This window comes from Hyperoodon ampullatus (assembly GCF_949752795.1).
Source record: "Hyperoodon ampullatus genome assembly, chromosome: 20".
In the NCBI taxonomy this organism is placed as follows: Eukaryota; Metazoa; Chordata; class Mammalia; order Artiodactyla; family Ziphiidae; genus Hyperoodon; species Hyperoodon ampullatus.
Window position 1 is genome coordinate 19,320,834 of NC_136933.1, and position 17,177 is coordinate 19,338,010.

Below are 17,177 nucleotides of genomic sequence, written 5' to 3' on the forward strand. Positions count from 1 at the left end.
AAAGACAACTTTAAATCACTTGCAGCCCTCTCACTGCAGGAGAGTGACAGCAAAAACAAAATGGTCACAACGCCCAAACATAGATCTTTGATGTTCCTGTTCATATAGCCAATATTCAGTATTTCTGTACTGTTAGCTTACAGTTGGGGGGGAAAATGTGTTAATATTATTCATCTTTTGTCTTGACTTATTTCTGAGTACCAATTAAACCAAAGGGGTCCTTTTGATAAGTGACTTTAAGCTCTGGTTTATGCTAAAGCAGCTCCTTATTGCTCAGAAAGGACATATTATTTTATGATTCATGAAAACAAACTGATTTATGTTGCATCTTCCAGGGAAGATTTAACAATGTAAGGAGTTCAATCCTGACCTGAATTTAATACTTAATGTTTCTTGTTTGACAGATAAAGGTGCTTAATCAAATTAAGAAAAAAACATAATTGCCCAAAGTAGAGTTCTGTTGATGCTGAATTAAAGAACGGTTACCATGGAAAGCTTCAGTTCTGTTGTTTTTTATTCAGCTGAAACTAAGATTGTTGTCAGAATTTAGGTTTGTGTCTTTTTCTGTCAGTATGTATAGCCCCTAAAGCCTAGTATTGAAAGTATCATAAATGCCGTAATCATTTATAATGTGAAAGTTGAATGTTTTTAAAAAGCAACCTTGATTATACACTAATCTTAGTGTAACATACAAACATGTTTTAAAGTTCTTTAAAAATATATACTTAGGCAAGAAGTAAAGAATATGGATGAGCCCTGGAGTAATGGCTAGAAAGAATCAACAGGAGGACAGTCTGTATACAGATGTATACTTCAGGTACGATTTTTTTTTTTTTTTGGTTTATGCTCTTTCTACGTGGTCTTTGCAGTGGTATAAGACACCAGCTATCAGTAAACAATGTTAATTCTTGTTAGGAAAAAAAACAAAACAAAGGTGTATGACACAAGTGAAATGGGTCCCCACCAAACCAAACACCTTACATTTCCTCAAGTTTTAAAATTTGATTAAACTTTTTCCTGCTCCATGCATACTTTTACCATCAGTTATATCACATCCTTGTAGATTCCACTTCAGGTTGTACTGACTTAGTGGTTTCTCAACTTCTTTGAAAATATTCTCACCTGTAGTTACTTCTTTACTCAAACTCAGTACTGATTTCTCAAAACTAAAAAACAGCTGGCAGTACTGATAACATGACTCATTAAGAGCCAAAGAAAAACACTCAAAATCATTTGTCTTGTTCCATAATTAAGTGCTGATGTTGTGCCCCACTCTTCAAGCAACTGTTCTCATCAGAAAGCTGTACACAAAGCTTAAGTTTTCTCTGGATACATTCTTTGGGCTACTGCATTCAGACATGATATATAACTCACCATCAGTAAACAGCTTTGCTTGGCTAACAAATGGGCCACTTGTAAACATACTTTGGCTGCAGGCTTATTTTCATTTTTTATTTTTATGAAGAAATTATGCTGTGATGAGATACTCCATTTTAAAATTGCTAATTCTCCTGTTGCTTTCCCATGAGTTGGGAATATTGTGATGAGGGCTTAGTCTGGTTATATCAACATACATTGTATTTTTTTAGCACAGTTATAGTGTCACAGTTTATTAAAATTTGATAATATAATTCACACTCCAGTGTGCCTTAAAAAGCACACCAAAGTGCACTTTTCTTGTTTTGACATAGTGGGTATGAATTGGTAACATAAACAAATAATAAAATGTTGTGGTTCAGAGATATACATGGCACAACTGCTGTCGGGTCATGAAATGATGAGAATGCCATAGGCAGTTTCTGTAGCAGCTACTCAACTTTCCCATTGTAGTGCAAAGATAGCCATAGACAGTACATAAATGATGTGGCTGCAATCCAATAAAACTTTATTTATGGATACTAAATGCTGAATTTCATAATTTTCACATGTCAGGAAATGCTCTTTTCTTCCCCCCAACCATTTAAAAACTGTAAAATCCATTCTCATGTCACTGGCCATACAAAATACAGGCAGCAGGCTGGTTTTGATCAGTAGGCCATAGTTTGCTGATTCTTGCTCTACTAGATTTAACAGAATATGGTTAAGTCCAGAATTAATGGCTTAGGAACATGAAAAAATGATCAAATATCTTTTATCCAAAAGCTAGGTTTAGTAAAGGTTATAATGTTCCTCTTTTAGAAGTTATAAAATATATTAGTTCTTGGAGACAGAAACCAAAACCAAAAAATTGATACAAACTCTGAAATTCAGCAACTACAAACTGAAATTCAGCAACTACATGGCTATTTAAAAGGCAATCTTTATAAAAGATCAAAAGAAAAAGAAACCAATTAGATACCTGCTAATTTGTGTTGACTTTAAAAGAAGCCACAGTAAGTTATACCAAATGCATTTACTTTGTACATCTTTCAGAATAAATGGGGAGACAGAAGTCAAGTCTTAACATCTAGTTGAGGTATGCATTAAAAAATAAGCCAACACTGTTGAAATGTAGAAGGCTCAGGTTGGTTTTTTCAATTAAGAGATTAAAAATCAGCTAGTTAATGAAGTTACTGAGTTCAGTTGCCCAAATTAAAAAAAAAAAAAAAAACCACCACAATAGCCCCCAAATATTTCTAAAACAAAATTACTAGTTATCAACATATATAAGAAAACATTTCTGAAGCTTTTATTTACAAAAGCTTTAAAAACAAATAATCCCTCTGTTTCACAAATGTTTTGTTTAAAAAGGACCACCCAGTTACAGCATTGAAGTATCATGAATAAAGAACGTACAAGGGAAACAAACCAATGTGGCTAACATTTGGAGATTTGCTAATACTACTGATTGAAGTGCAGATAACACACATCTTAACTTGTAGTCCATCATTTCAGGGCAGAGTTAATGATTACCAAAGTGTCTTCCTATACATGCTCTGATCTGGTCACATATTCTGCATGGCTAAATATTTCACAGTCTCTTTTGTCAATATATATAAAATAGATTGCAACAATATACACAAAAAAATAAACAAGCATTACACTCCTCAGGTAATTTTATTAGCTACACTGTATATAGCTAATAAATTTATATTTTTTGTATTTTGTTTTGCACCAAATCTCTCCATTATTTATCTTTGGAGCAACTATGAAAGCACAAATTTTTTGTCTTCTAATTTAATCTGGTACAAAATATACCTAAAGACTTGCAATCTTTGGATTTTAATGAAATTGATTTGTGTAATCAACAAGAGCATCATTTAAGTATGGCTATAAAATTTTTAAAAATTGAAAATAAGGGTAAATAGTGATGGGATAAAAAGAAGCAGATCAAGGGAAGTGTGCTATCATAAAATAACCGCAGCTTCAACATCTTGGATACCAGTTTCCGGGCACACACTAAACATCCAATCACAAAGGATTTTTCCTGAAGGGTGTAAAGCTGGTTTGAAAAATTCTTCAGTCACAGAGCAGCCTACACATGCCAATTAGAAACTGACAGACACTAGATGTGCTTGGGAGGTTAAGTACTACGTACAGAAACAGCAGTTACTAAGCTCCTCAGTAGTTTGTCTTTTTTTTTTTTTTGTAGTCTTGCTGAATCAACCATTTGCATAATGCATGTTCTATATTCTGTGGGTCAAAAGCAAGTAAATACTGTATAAAGTTGGCAGATGGCCATTTTTCCAGCTAAGATCAAGAAAAGCCAAAACTGCTGATAAAACAGAGGATTTGAGTCAGAATCACTCTCTAAAGTGCAAAATTGATGGTCCACAATCTCAAATAGCTAAAACTCCTGCAGAATGGAAGGGAGACATGAAACAGGGAAATAAATTACAGTCAGTGCTAGTTAATTTAGGAAAGGGAAAAAACAAGCTCAAGTAAGTAACGTTTATCAGAGTATTCAATATGATGTACTGAATAGCTTTCCCCACTCTCTGTCACACACGCCTACTAACAAGTATATTAAGGCCAGATTTAACCTGAATGCTTTTCTGTTTATTAAGATCTGAGATAGGAATGGTCATACTTAGTACCAAAAGGCAGAAAATAAAATGAGCTATGAAAGAAAAAAAAAGTAATGTCTGTTGTTCAAGGGATTCAACCAGAGATAAAACCTATATACAAGCATGTGTGTAGCTCAAATAAAATAAAAATAAAAGAACTATTTCATGTCATGACTGCTTGTTGGCTTCCTCTTCATATGCATTCCCTGTGCCATTCTGTACATAGGATGAACCAGAACCAAGGCCATACAAATGACCACAATATTTGGCATCATCAATATGATCTTCAAAGAACATCTAAAAAGGAATTTTGGAAGAAAAAAAAGATGATTTTAACCAAAAGGTACCACTGGTAATTTATATTTCAGCAATGTAAGTACTGACTGTTCATTAACTATGACAGCTCTTTTCTGTGGTGCTCCTCTGAAGCCACACGTTTAAATTAAACGTATAAGACTGACTTTCTCAAGAAGTACAGAGCTCAAAAGAAACCAAAGAAAAAGACTACCAAAAAAAATGTATAAACACAACGCCTTTCCTATTAACACTCAGACCATTTTTGAGAATTTGTAATGGGAAAATGGCAGGCATTTTTATTCCATTAATTTAATAATACTTAATCATGAGAATGAATAAAAATAGCCAATAATGGGCAGGGGAGGGGAAGTTTAGGTTTATAAGTAGCCTTGAGTCTATGTGCAAGGCTAAGTTGGCTAAAAACAAACCCCAAACATGTCTGGACAGCAAACCCGGAACATTCAGATTAGGTTATTATCCTTAATAAAGCCAAGAAAAATAAAGATAACGAATTAGTAGCAGAGAATCCACCATTAATTGAACCATTAAGGCATTTTTAAATGCACAACTGAAAACTCAGAAGGTTGTCTTAATTCTCTAATGAAGCACTGGGAAGAAGTACAAAACAAAATGTTTACTTGTCATGAACAGTCCAAATCACTTGTGAATCAACACCACTTGGCAAAATAGCTATATGCTTGCTATTGTATGTATTATTAATACATTTCTACAAAAAGTGTTAAATTCCCAGAAGTATTCTCAATCATTTCTTTAATGTCTAAGAGGATATACTCAAAAGAATTCTACAGTGAATATTTTGCAAGAAGGAAAACTTTTTTGTAAGCAAATTCTGTTCTGTTTTTGCACAACTGGCTTTCTTTTCTTTGCATTTAGCTACAGTGAAGTATACCTGTCACTTAACCTAAGAGTAGACTTGGGTTCATTAAATTTCATTCTTCCATACCTAACTTCTTTATATTTGAAGAACTTATCTCTGTCTTTTGCCACTTAAGGAGTGTCTGCCCAACATGATTTTTGATTTAACTATTTCAGATTTAACCCCTTTAGAATTCAAAACCTCTTTGTAAGAATCTACTAAAAAGCATGAGTCCTACTCTGTAAATCCTCAAAGAACTGAAGAATGGCAAGAGCAAACAGTATTTTCAGCAGCAGTTTAATACCTAAGAAAAGCCAATGCCAGGGGAAACCTAACATATGGATTCCTTGACTTGACAGAAGCAACACTGATGTGGCCAACAGAAAGTCCTCTGGAGTTCTCCCATTAGTAATGGGTATGACCTTGGATAAAGGCTACCTGCATCTGGCCTCAGTTTCCTCACCTAAGAAATAATATGGTTGGACCTACATGACTTCTAAGGTAGTTTAAACTTTTTATTCTACAAAGAACTTATTTTTTTTATTGCCTTCTGAACTACATTTCAAGATGACTCCTGATGACTTTTGATTACTTTCATTCAAGTGTAGTGAGTATGACTTACACGGTACCTATAATTGTATCTTCACTTAATACGTACTTACTGCCCCCAAACTTTTGCCATTAGATTTTAATGTTCTCAACCTAACAACCAACTGAGAAAAATGTACTGATGTCCCCATACTTCTCTCATTTTGAAAAAGGCCATTCCTGTGAGCAGTGAGTCAGATCCTGCCTGATGCTGTGGTCCTATCCGCTCCAGCTCTAACTGTTCAGCAACTTCCTGTAAACCACCCTGCAAGAAAGAAAAATGGCTTGTCAAAAGGAAGAAACATTGCAACACTCGAATTCACAAATTATATAACTTAGACAATGACCAAAATAGAAATGAACTTCAGTATGTAAAGATGGACCTTATGAAGATCAGCAAAAAACAGAGAATGTGAATTACTGATGTATTTGTTGAATGGGGGAGATGTTTATAATTTAATAAAAAATGAGATCCTAATTGGGAAAATTTATCTTCATCATACTCTTTAAGGCACGTGGCAGGCAAATAACTTCCCTAAAGATATGGGGGAAGCAGATCATATATAAGGTAACAGGTACACAGGGTAACATTTACCAAGTATATTCACAGTACCTCTATCCATCCATCAATTATTATAAAACTGACTGTAGGCAGTTACTTTAAATTTTCTTAAGCTTCACACTAATCTATCTCTAAATAGTTTCATCTAAACAATTTGCACAGAACAAAGCTGTTATGATTAGTCAAATCCATAAGAATTCACTAAGTGCTTAACTATGGTTTTGTTAGTTTTAAAAAGTTACGTTGTTATAAGAATACAACTCCTTAGAAGGGTCTGCTAAACACCCTCCTATGTAAATATTGCTAGGATTAAAAGAAAGATAATGAGATTGAAAGAAAGGAAGAGAAAGAATACAAGAAAAGGAGAGAGGGAGTGAGGGAAGGAGAATAAAGGGGGAAAATGGGAGGAGAGAAAGGAAAGAAACATCAGAACCAAGGACACACACGAAGAAATTTCTCTAAATTGTTAAGGCCTCTACCACCAAACTAGCCCTTCTCTACATCACAGCTTGAAACAGTGCTTTGCACAGCAGCTGCTTCAGAGCTAAAAATAGCACAAGGATTAGGTATCATTAGCAGCTGCTTAGGAGAGCAACAGAATAGAGCCATTCAGTACCACTGACTATAGGTCAGAAAGTACCTTTGTCATTAACCTAAATTTTAACACTGCCAGTAACTTGGGGCATATTCAGAATATCTAATATGCTTAGAAATTTTTCAACAACATACACATAATGAACAATAATTCAGTTCTCTGTTCCCCAAAACTGTCATTGTACAGACATGTCAATTTTAAAAAGCATTTCCACAGCCAGATTAAAACATGTATGCCTTGGATTCTCAGCACACAATACTTTCAGGGGGTACCCTTTCTAGAGTAATGAGGATAACCTACTGTAAGTTCACTTGAGTCACAGTAGTCTCTTCAAATTGCACAGAATTCTGCTGTTCTCTGGTGCTACAAACATGAAGTAACATTTCTTAAAAACTTCCCTGGTTATATGCTATATCCTGTAATGAGGCAAGCAAACTTTGCACAAAAGACCACTCTCATGATTTTCAGTTCATCTGTCAAAAGCAAAGTTTCCTTTTATTCAATTCCTAAATTATTTCTTTCTGCATAAAAGTAAAACTCTTAAAGTTTTTACCGTCTCCTAAAAGTATAACCTTCCTTGCACTTCTAAAAAGCTGGTGAGGAGAAAACTTGATTAACCTTGATGTAAAGTTCTATGAAGCAACCACTTTACATAAATGTTTTTCTTGAATTACAGCTTAAACACAAACACCAGAAAAAACAAAACCACTATATTCCTTAGGAGTCTGTACCCCCATAGTGAATTCATTCTAAGACTAAAGGAGCACTTTTCCTTAATAAAGACACTTTCTTTTCTTTTTGAATTAATGTTCAGAAGTAACAAATCACTATACACATGGTAAGCAGTGTCAGAATGTAAGCTGCTGTCTAGACACGACCTACCCAATCACTAGCACTTCCTACTAACAAGCTGACATCTATGGGCCAGGGGAGGGGAAAAAACCCTTCTAGCTATGTAATTTACTCCTAGTAACATGACCCTATGACTAGACCCAAGAAAATAATCTTTCACGAAGGTAAGCTGAAGGGGAAACTCTTTTTGCTAAACGACTGACTATATCTGCACATTGCTGGCCACTTCAGACTTTATCTTGCATGGAAAGATTATGTGCGTGTTGCAAGAGAGTGAGAACTTGCACTTCTGGGCCTGAGAGGCTCCGATTCTGTGCTAGTTTACGTTCAGTCTGGCAAGCAATGACAAAAATCTGATCTTCTGTTTAAATCTTGTTGAAAATTTATTCTGCCAATATATATTGAAGCTCTGAAAAAGGATTTCCTATAAACTATTATTTATGCAAAAAAGGAATCAAATGATCAGATAATGTAACTGCATTTAACATAAAACTTAAAAATAGGGTTTAAATCAACATCCCAACCCAGCACCTTGTAAGTCAGTCACCCATTCTGAATACTGTGCTGATTACAGATAAAGCCATTCGAAGCCTTACTTTGAGATTTTTGCAGCTCTTCATGAGGTACTTCACATCATAAATGACAGGAAAAAACAATCGAAGGATCTCAAAAAAGTCAAGTTCTTCTTCAGGCAAGTTAGAATTGGTCAGAATTTTGATTAAGTAGCCAAAGTCATAACCACTACAAAAGGGTTAAAGAATAAAGAAGAGGAACCATAAATACCACAGAAATGAAAAGATAAATTTTTTTCTGATACAACTTTTAAGTGAGTCACACTGTAGGCGGAAAAAAAAAAAAATGAACGAGAAAAAACTACCCAGAAGAAAAGAGAAAATAAATATGTTTACAATTATAATGGGAAAATGCCATCCTTTACAGACAGTGTCATTTCATCATTCAGGGATACCAATATACAGATATCTCTACTACCCTAAGCGTGTAGTCACTAAACTACTATTTTGCTCATCCTTGAACAGAGGACTCTCTAAAGAGTATCAAACTGTCCATAGCAGATATCTCAAAAAATAAAGATGAAAGGAAACTTGGCAAAAATGTCAAATGACGCAGGAAAACTGGCATTCGGAAGGCAAAAATAATGCATATCTTCCCATCATTTACATAACAAGGTCATACACTTCAAAAACCCAAACAGTAATTCCCTAACAAAGTATCTTCACTTCCCTTAAGTGATTTTATTAATAATACTCTCTTCCCTCAAAATTTTGTTCCTATCTCAATCCCCAAGAGATACTAATGGTGATGTTGAACCTTGAAGCGAACGTAGTAAAGGCTGACAACTAGTATCTTAAAAACTAAAAAACCACAACTCCCACACTCTCAAATCAACACCTCCTCTCCCTACTGTTTGGCTTTTCCACAGCTATATATCAATACCTCTCTACACTCCCATGCCACAAGCTACCGTTCCTTTAAGGACCTCCCACAGGATGCCTTCCCTCCAGAGCTCAGCTCCCGCAGATTTCTCAAGACAAGCTGTTTTCTTGTACTTCCCTTTAAAGCACATGTATTGTTTTCTCCACGTTTAAAGGGTAGGTGTCACATCTTAAAAAATTTTTTTTCCTTAAGGCACATAGTTGGGACTCAAATATTTGATGAGAGATGCTATTTAACATATCTTTCAGGGGAGATTACAAATAAAATTTCTATTCAATGTTTAGAATTTTACTTCTTACTTTAAAAAGAGAAAAAAATGTTTTTACATTGAAGACCATTAAGGAATATCAAGGAATAAACAATAAACAGCAGAAACCTTTAAATTTCTGGTAGCTAACAAGGAAGTAACTAACTTTGCTGTCTACGTAAAATATGTCAATATATTTGCTTAGCATCAATACTAGTAAAAGGAAGATCATATTAGAGTTTAGGATTTATAAATTTCTTCAACTAGTCTTTATCTACTAGAAATAGATTAGAATATGAAGAAAATATTTAATGACATTTAGTAGAATAAAATCTTAACATATCTTGACAAATACTCAAATATATCAGAGTCTAATCCAGACTCTAAACTCTAAGAAGACATGACCCCTTTCTGTTTTTGTTCATCTTATCCTAGTACCTAGCATATGGTATTTGCTCAGGGTATTTTTTGAAAGAAAGAACCTGTCATACATAGTAATAAAAAAACAGGACTATGCTTTCCAGTTCTTTTGTATCTTCATGACCAGGAAAGTAAAAAAAAAAACCTCAAAAAACGTTCCTGAAATTACCAGAGACTTAAGCCTCATCTCCTGAGGTATAGGCTCAAATGGAGAATAGAGAAAAAAGATGATAGGTGGAAATTAGTATGTTCAACACTCCAACTCAAAAATTACTGCTTAGTACTGCATTGAAGCTGACAATATGAACAGTCCTTCACTATTCTCATTCATTACACAGGCCAGCACTGGAAATTCTAAAGCATGCAGAAACTCTTGTTTTTTTGTTTTTAAATGTGTGAAGTGGACCAAGTATAAGAACATTAATATATGCAAAATGCAGTGCTTTTTAAAAAGATAACAAGAGGCCAAATAAAATTCCCAAGGTCACTATTAGTCCCCGGGCTGCCAATTTAATTTAGTTTACTTAGATAGGAAAACTCTTTCTCTTACCTAAAAGTCTATATTTACAAAATGGAATTAATTTCCTTTCCAGAAATTCTCTTCAACAATCTGGTTTTATGATAAGAAAGAATTTAAAACTACCACTTATTGAGAATTTAACTGTGTGTAAAGCACTTTACTAGATGCTTTAAATATGTTATTATCGACCATTAAAACAATTCTGTAAGATAATTCTTCTAAGTGATTTCTTCCTAACACTCTATTAAAAAAAAACATTAAAATCCACCACAGAGACCCACCCCTAGCTTTCTCTTTGCCATTTTTTTTCCATAGCACTTAATCACCATCTAACAAACCACAATATACATCTCATCATTTAAAAAATTGTCTGCCTACTCCCACCAGAATGTAAACTCCATGAAATGAAAGATTTTACTCTATTTTGTTTGTAGCTTAATGCCTAGAATCTTACCACGGTGCTTGGCATATGGCAGATAATAAATAACTATTTTTAAAAATGAATAAATGTTTTCATCCTAAGGCTTAGAAATGTTAAATAACCCTAGGTAACAAAGATTCCAAATGGCACTGCTGGATTTAAACCAAGGTCTATTTTTCCAGCCTGTACTCTTTCCACATGCAATACTGTCTCTTAGTCTAAAATGGATCCCATATCATTAAATTTATCTTTAAGTAGACCAACATTAGCCTGTAAAGAGTCAGGAGACTGCTATATGGCAGCCGATTTTTTGTAACTAAGCCTGAAATTGCTGACACAGTGACCCAAGTGAAGTGTGAAGCAGCCAGGAAATGGTAACACAAATGCCATTTTCAATGTAATCTTTTTACCTATGAAATGATAACCATTTGACCCCTTCACAGAGGACTACTCCTGATGTCATAAGAAGTTCTGCAAAGTACTGGGTCTCAATTCCTTCCTCCTCATGTTTTTTAAACTGGATACCAGATGTTGTTAGTAGCTCTATAGAGTCTTGGGCATACATGTCCTCCCTGGCAGAAGAAAAAGAAAGACAACATTCAAAAGTGCCATACTTCAAACTGTTTTTCTCCCACTTATATCTACAACTACAGCGCCAGAAATATCAAGAGAGAGAATGGGCTTGGGTCCATTTATTCCAATGCTTCACATATATGGAAGGAAAATACAACTTAAGTACAAAGGTCATTTAGTATTTTAGAAAAATGTTCATATAGTAAATAATCATTCACAACAGTCCAATGGTGAGATTTTCATCTTTACTATCAATTTCATGAGCCTTTCACAAGTTAAGTAAATTTAACTGGGTTTGAAACAAAGGGTCTTCTTCTCACCAGTGGCTACCCCCACAAAGTAAGAGACGTGTTCTTATCGGGGGCTTTCAGTCTCAGCAGCCCTTTTAATGCTGCCAAATGGAGCTGCAGCCCCGGGGGTGAAGGCCTGTGTCTATCTCCCAGGCTCTCAGCAGGAAAGAGACTGAGTAGAAGACATCTGCTGTGGCTGAGTTAAACCACATTCCGTCTTAAAGAAAAAGGAGATGCCTCCTCTCACTAATGATGAGCCTTTCAAATAGTTCTGATAAGCAGTAAACTGTTTAAAATGAAGGGCTCTGCTAGAATAGCATTAATTTCTTCTTCTAACAGCCTTACTCCTAGAAGATTACCTCCCAAAAGTCAAGCCAGGAAATCTAAATATAAACCAATCTTTCAAGACTTTACTTAAGCCAAAAAGAAAGCCATCTCTAATTTCTAAGCACAAACACACAGGTATCCAAAACATTATATTAAATCAAAAAAGTGATCAAAATGAAAGTATGTTTCTGAGAATAAAAAGTATTTCATGCATTGCTCACTGGATGTTTCCTTTTATTTACTTTTAAAATTGTGAGAATACTGGTTTTTACCACTTAGCAAAAGAAAATTCTACAAAAGTTTTAATAAAACAAAACCAAAAGGAACATTACACTTAGGCCAAAAAGTATCCTTATGGTCTACTCTCTGGAAATCAATTTACTATTAAATGTCTTTGGAAAAATAACAAAACTAGCAACTGAAATATTTAAAAAGAGAGGAACCACAATGATCACTGTAAGTCAAAATTCCCTGGAAAATTTCCCCGGAAAACCCTTGTTACAGAAGGGTATCTGAATAAATCCAAGTTTTTTCATTACACAACAGATATTATTGTCCTTATTATACTAAAATAGGTAGCTTAAACAAGCAGAATCTCACTCATCACGCCCCAATGCTAAGAGACATGCTTTAGCAGCTACAACCAACCAAAGGCATACCAGATTCTTTCTCCAGGCACACATTATTCTGGGCCATATGTTCACTTTACTTTTATTTTAGTTTATTATCTCTCTCTCAATCAGAATTTAAGCTTGAAGAGGGCAATGATTTTTGTCTGTTTTGTTCAATGTTGTATCACCAAGGAGTACTGCACTATTCAAATCAGTATTTCCCAAACCTGACCAATGATAACAGTCACTCAGAGAACTTAGCGACAATATGGATTCCCGAGTCCCACACCCGGACCTACTGGATCACAGCCTCCAGGAGAGAGACCTGGATGAGCACCTCTGGTGTTTTATGATCAAGTATCAAATTATACTTTAATTTTCATGTACATATCAACTCCAAATTCAGTTTAGAGCAAATTCCCAAACATTGGACTTTGGCAATAGAAAGCAGACAGAAGAGGTATAGGAACACTAAGTTATAATGACTCTGACCAACCTTCTTCAACACTATGTCCCCGGGGCCTAGCACAGCTGCTGACACACTCATTCTAGGCACTCAATAAAGAAGTCAATTTTCATCTTTCTTCAAAATATCCAAGATTCATGGTGCTCTTTCTCCATATTAGGTAGAACTGGTTTTATCTTCCAACTGACCCTTTCTACTTAAACAATATTTTTCACTGTATCCTTAAACATCTCTTAAGATATTAACATTAGTATGAATGGTAGCAAAACTACAGTAGCCCTCTCTGTATAAGAAAAAAAACATCTTTCAGAGATTGTAATAATAAAGCAGTTATTATTAGAACAAGGATGTTTCTAGAAAAGAAAAATGTCAACTTTACCAAAACTGAGACACTTAATGGTCACCTACTCACGTAATACGATCACAGCAGTATCTTAGTAAAGACCAATGTTCTAATGATCAGCTTGGAAAAAAGGTAACATGGAACAAATGAAATGGTAAAGAACTGATTTTAAAAAGGGTTATCTTTTGGGAAAAGGATAAAAGGGAATTTTCGGAACTAAAGTACGTATAAATGGTTATTATCAGTTTTAACAGAGATGAGTACCTTTCACCCTCTACCAAGTTCTGGAGTGTTTATTATTAAATTCAACAGAGTAAAAACAAAGAGTCAGGCTAAACATAATGAAATCAGAAGCCATACTATTGCACCATTGACAACACTACCCTCTGAATTCATCAGCCCTGCTTTTCTTTAGATCTTATATGCTAAGTATCACATTACAGAGAATGGAGGTTCTTCCGTGGCACTACCATTAATTGTCCTACAGCTTCTTTTACAATTTTTCAAATCGGATGTTAGATCATATGAAACAATCAGAGGCTGTCAAACAGAAGGACAGTGCAGTATAGTAATGTATTAAATGTATTAAATGTATTAAACATTTCCCTATCTTACAGTCAATTTGTAAACAATCTGCCCTTACCCCAAAACACTGGAAACTTCCCTAAGCTATCAAGACTACTCGTACCAATGATATAGAAGTATTGTGAGTAAAGAAACTGGGTTTTGACCCAGGGCTTGAGTTAGAATTCAGATTCTGAATTGTTTCTAAAAGAAACACCGGGCTCAAAGATACTATTACTTCTCCCATATATAACTTACAAAAGGTTTGGTGGACTGACCTGAGAATATAAACATTGTATAATATTGATTTAAAAGGAAAATGCACCCAAGTTTCCAAGAACTATCTTACCACCTGTGACGTGTAATCTACTCATACACTGGAGTATGACCATAATAAAAATCTCTTCACAAGAAGGATAACTATTACAACAAAAACATACATATTTCAAATTGCACTCAAAGTTTGAAAGCAAAATTAATGTTGTAAGATTATTTTTTCTATCAAGAAGTATTCTCAATACCCAGGTTTTCCAAATTTCAAAATAGTGGCAGTCATACTTCTCAAATAACATCTCTAAAACTCAAAAGTATTTGCATTTAAGTCTTCTTTAGCCTAATTTTTTTGTCCCATGATAAAAAGAAACGTAAACTTTTGAAATTTTAGGTTTTAAATATTTCCAGGATAATGACACCAAATTCAGTTAGAATTTCATTTGTCATACTTGAGGGAAATTAATTCCTAAAATTAAACTAAAAAAAAAGTTTGGGTTAAATTTATTTCCCACTTACGTCAAATTAAATTTAAAATTAAACTGCCAAGTTGAAGTTCCTGGAGGGTATTCTCCTTGCTCATTCATAAATGTCAGTCCTAGCTGAATTATCTTTAACAAGTCCACATTACACCGTAATAGTTGGTACTGATAGTCAGCATTGCTCCTGAATTCTCCAATGGGTCTTGCAACCACACCTGGAAACTCGGTGTCCTGTAAAATAGTTTTAAGGTTCATTATTTACTAAATGGTTGAAACCACAATCCACAAATTCCTAGAATAAATAATCAATTTGGGGTACAAGTCAAAGAATCCTGTTACAGGTTATATTCTACACAATTCACGTTCAATTGCAAAGTACCTTTTAACTAGGAAGAGCATTATTTTTTAGAACCATAAAAGAAAACTCTGCAAACTTAACGACTTCTTCTTACTTTAAATATCATATTAGTAAAAAACTACTATGTAATAGGTACACATAATAATGCAACTGAGTACTCTATTCCCAAGGAAGGGGGAAAAAGTCACAAATTCATGTTTCTCAACCGGTGTGTGAAACTATGCTCACAGTATTCTAATGTTAAAACCAATGAAGAACTGTTTAAAAAGAACGGAAAAGGCACCATACTTTCCAATTGCTTTTCTGAAGTAAGGTTTATCTAAACACCAAAACCCTCCTAATTTCTTGGGCTAAAACAGTACTCTCTCTACAGTCCAGAGAAAGCACATCCTTAAAAACTGCTGAAAACTGCATGCCACCACTCATTCCTGTAGAATGTTAAACCCATCTCTAATGTTGTCACTCCTTATCATCTGAGAAAGAAATGATCCCTATGAATTCCTACTAGAAAAAAATAATAATTTCATTCTAATTGTAAGTACATCTATTAAATAGGACATTATCTATGTACACGCAAATATTCATATTTTAACCAATCAACCTGCCCCTCCCAAAAAAGTATTAATTTATTTGTATTAAATATACTAAGAAAATAATGTATCAGTTTAGTATTAAAATTCAAATTAGGAAACTAAGAACAAAACCTAAATACCAACTCATATGAAGCAGTAAAGAAATTAAAACTTTTCTAAATTCAGTCCAACTCAACAACCACATTATTGGACGCTATGTGTTATGCTAGGTGTTGGGGAAGAAAGGATGATTAAGACACTAATCTCTTACTTCTCAAAGCTAATAATCTAGAAAACAGTAGAGAAGCCAAAACACAATAGTAAAGAAGCAAAATAATTAACTGAGTAGACAAGCTAGGCAGATTGAACAGTATATGCAAAAGTAGAAATGCTTAACAGTACAGTGTGTCCACGAACTCCACTGGTAATTTAAAAACAAACAAAAAACTGCAGATCAACAGTACTTCACTGGGAGATGTGAATTTTTTTGTTTGAGAAAGACATTCAGGAGTTCCATCTGGTATTAATATTAGGCCTTAATGTTGCTAGGAGCAGACCTGGCATTCACAGCTAGGTCCTAGCATTCCTCTGCTGAATATAAACAGTTTCACACTATAACATCAGACAAGGCCAGTCTGTAATCATGACTGAACATACGCAAAAACACAGACATTTGTCCAAACCACAAAAATGACCAAACATCTTTCTATCTTGGCTGAGTGACTGCTGCTGCTTTATAGCTTTAGCCTCACTCCAGTCTTCTCTCATTCTAGTTGAGACTCAATAAGATACCCTATCATGGAATTACCCGAGCTTACTAACAGCATCCAGTTCAGAGCAAAGCCCTGCTTCCTTACTCCTTTCCTAAAACCACCTGCCACAAGCCCAAACCCTAAAAGTCCTTTCTAACACTCTCTTACTCAAATGCCCCATGGTTCTAAGAATGCATCTTCCCTCAGTGCAATGAGTAAGAAACCCAACTTGTCATATTACAGGTGTGTTCTTGGTGGTCTTTAGTTGGAGGTCATCGACAAAATTCTTTTTATAATTAATCACTAAAAAAAATCAGCCAGAAGGGTTGAATTCAAGATGTTTAAAATCCCGTTTCCTCTTTCATAAAAAGCATTTTAAGGACTTTGCTCATAGGCATACCATAGCAACATAATTATATTTTCGGATAACTTGACGAATTTTCTTCATCTCTTCATCCAGGTTGCAAGCCCAAACTTCACAAATTCTTTGGCTATGATCTACAGTCGCTGCTGGCATAGTGAGGGCACAAGGAGTCTAGCTGCCAAGCATCAAAATGTTCAACTTGATTGAAGATTTGTTTCGTAAAATACTTTATCCTTTATTTATGTACCTGTCAAAATAAGAACCAGCTTTATGAGGAATCTGAATCACAGAATAATTGAGTTGACAGAAACCTAAGAGATTATCTATTCACAGTCCTTGCTTTATAAGAAAATCAAAGTTTAGAAAGTGACTTGTCTAAAGTCAC

General features: G+C 34.6%; 1 protein-coding gene and 1 long non-coding RNA gene across 4 annotated transcripts; one reads left to right on the forward strand and one right to left on the reverse strand.

The window, feature by feature from the left end:
* Window positions 1-556: 556 nt before the first annotated feature.
* On the forward strand, window positions 557-6,220 carry LOC307068645. The gene is made up of 4 exons (XR_013811466.1): window positions 557-817; window positions 4,213-4,329; window positions 5,520-5,661; window positions 5,922-6,220. It is a non-coding gene; the product is annotated as an uncharacterized lncRNA (long non-coding RNA).
* On the reverse strand, window positions 3,219-16,945 carry CNOT7 (CCR4-NOT transcription complex subunit 7; the record flags this gene model as incomplete). Of its 3 annotated transcripts, none has more annotated exons than XM_079726623.1 (6): window positions 3,219-4,283; window positions 5,903-6,013; window positions 8,354-8,498; window positions 11,231-11,392; window positions 14,784-14,977; window positions 16,829-16,945. In XM_079726623.1, 6 exons carry the CDS (start codon window positions 16,943-16,945, stop codon window positions 4,155-4,157), a joined length of 858 nt encoding a protein of 285 aa, XP_079582749.1. In that variant the 3' UTR covers window positions 3,219-4,154. The 3 variants fall into 3 exon arrangements, with proteins under 3 accessions (XP_079582749.1, XP_079582748.1, XP_079582750.1); XM_079726622.1 differs by having other exon boundaries at window positions 11,231-11,440; XM_079726624.1 differs by lacking the exon at window positions 5,903-6,013.
* Between the last annotated feature and the right edge of the window lie 232 nt (window positions 16,946-17,177).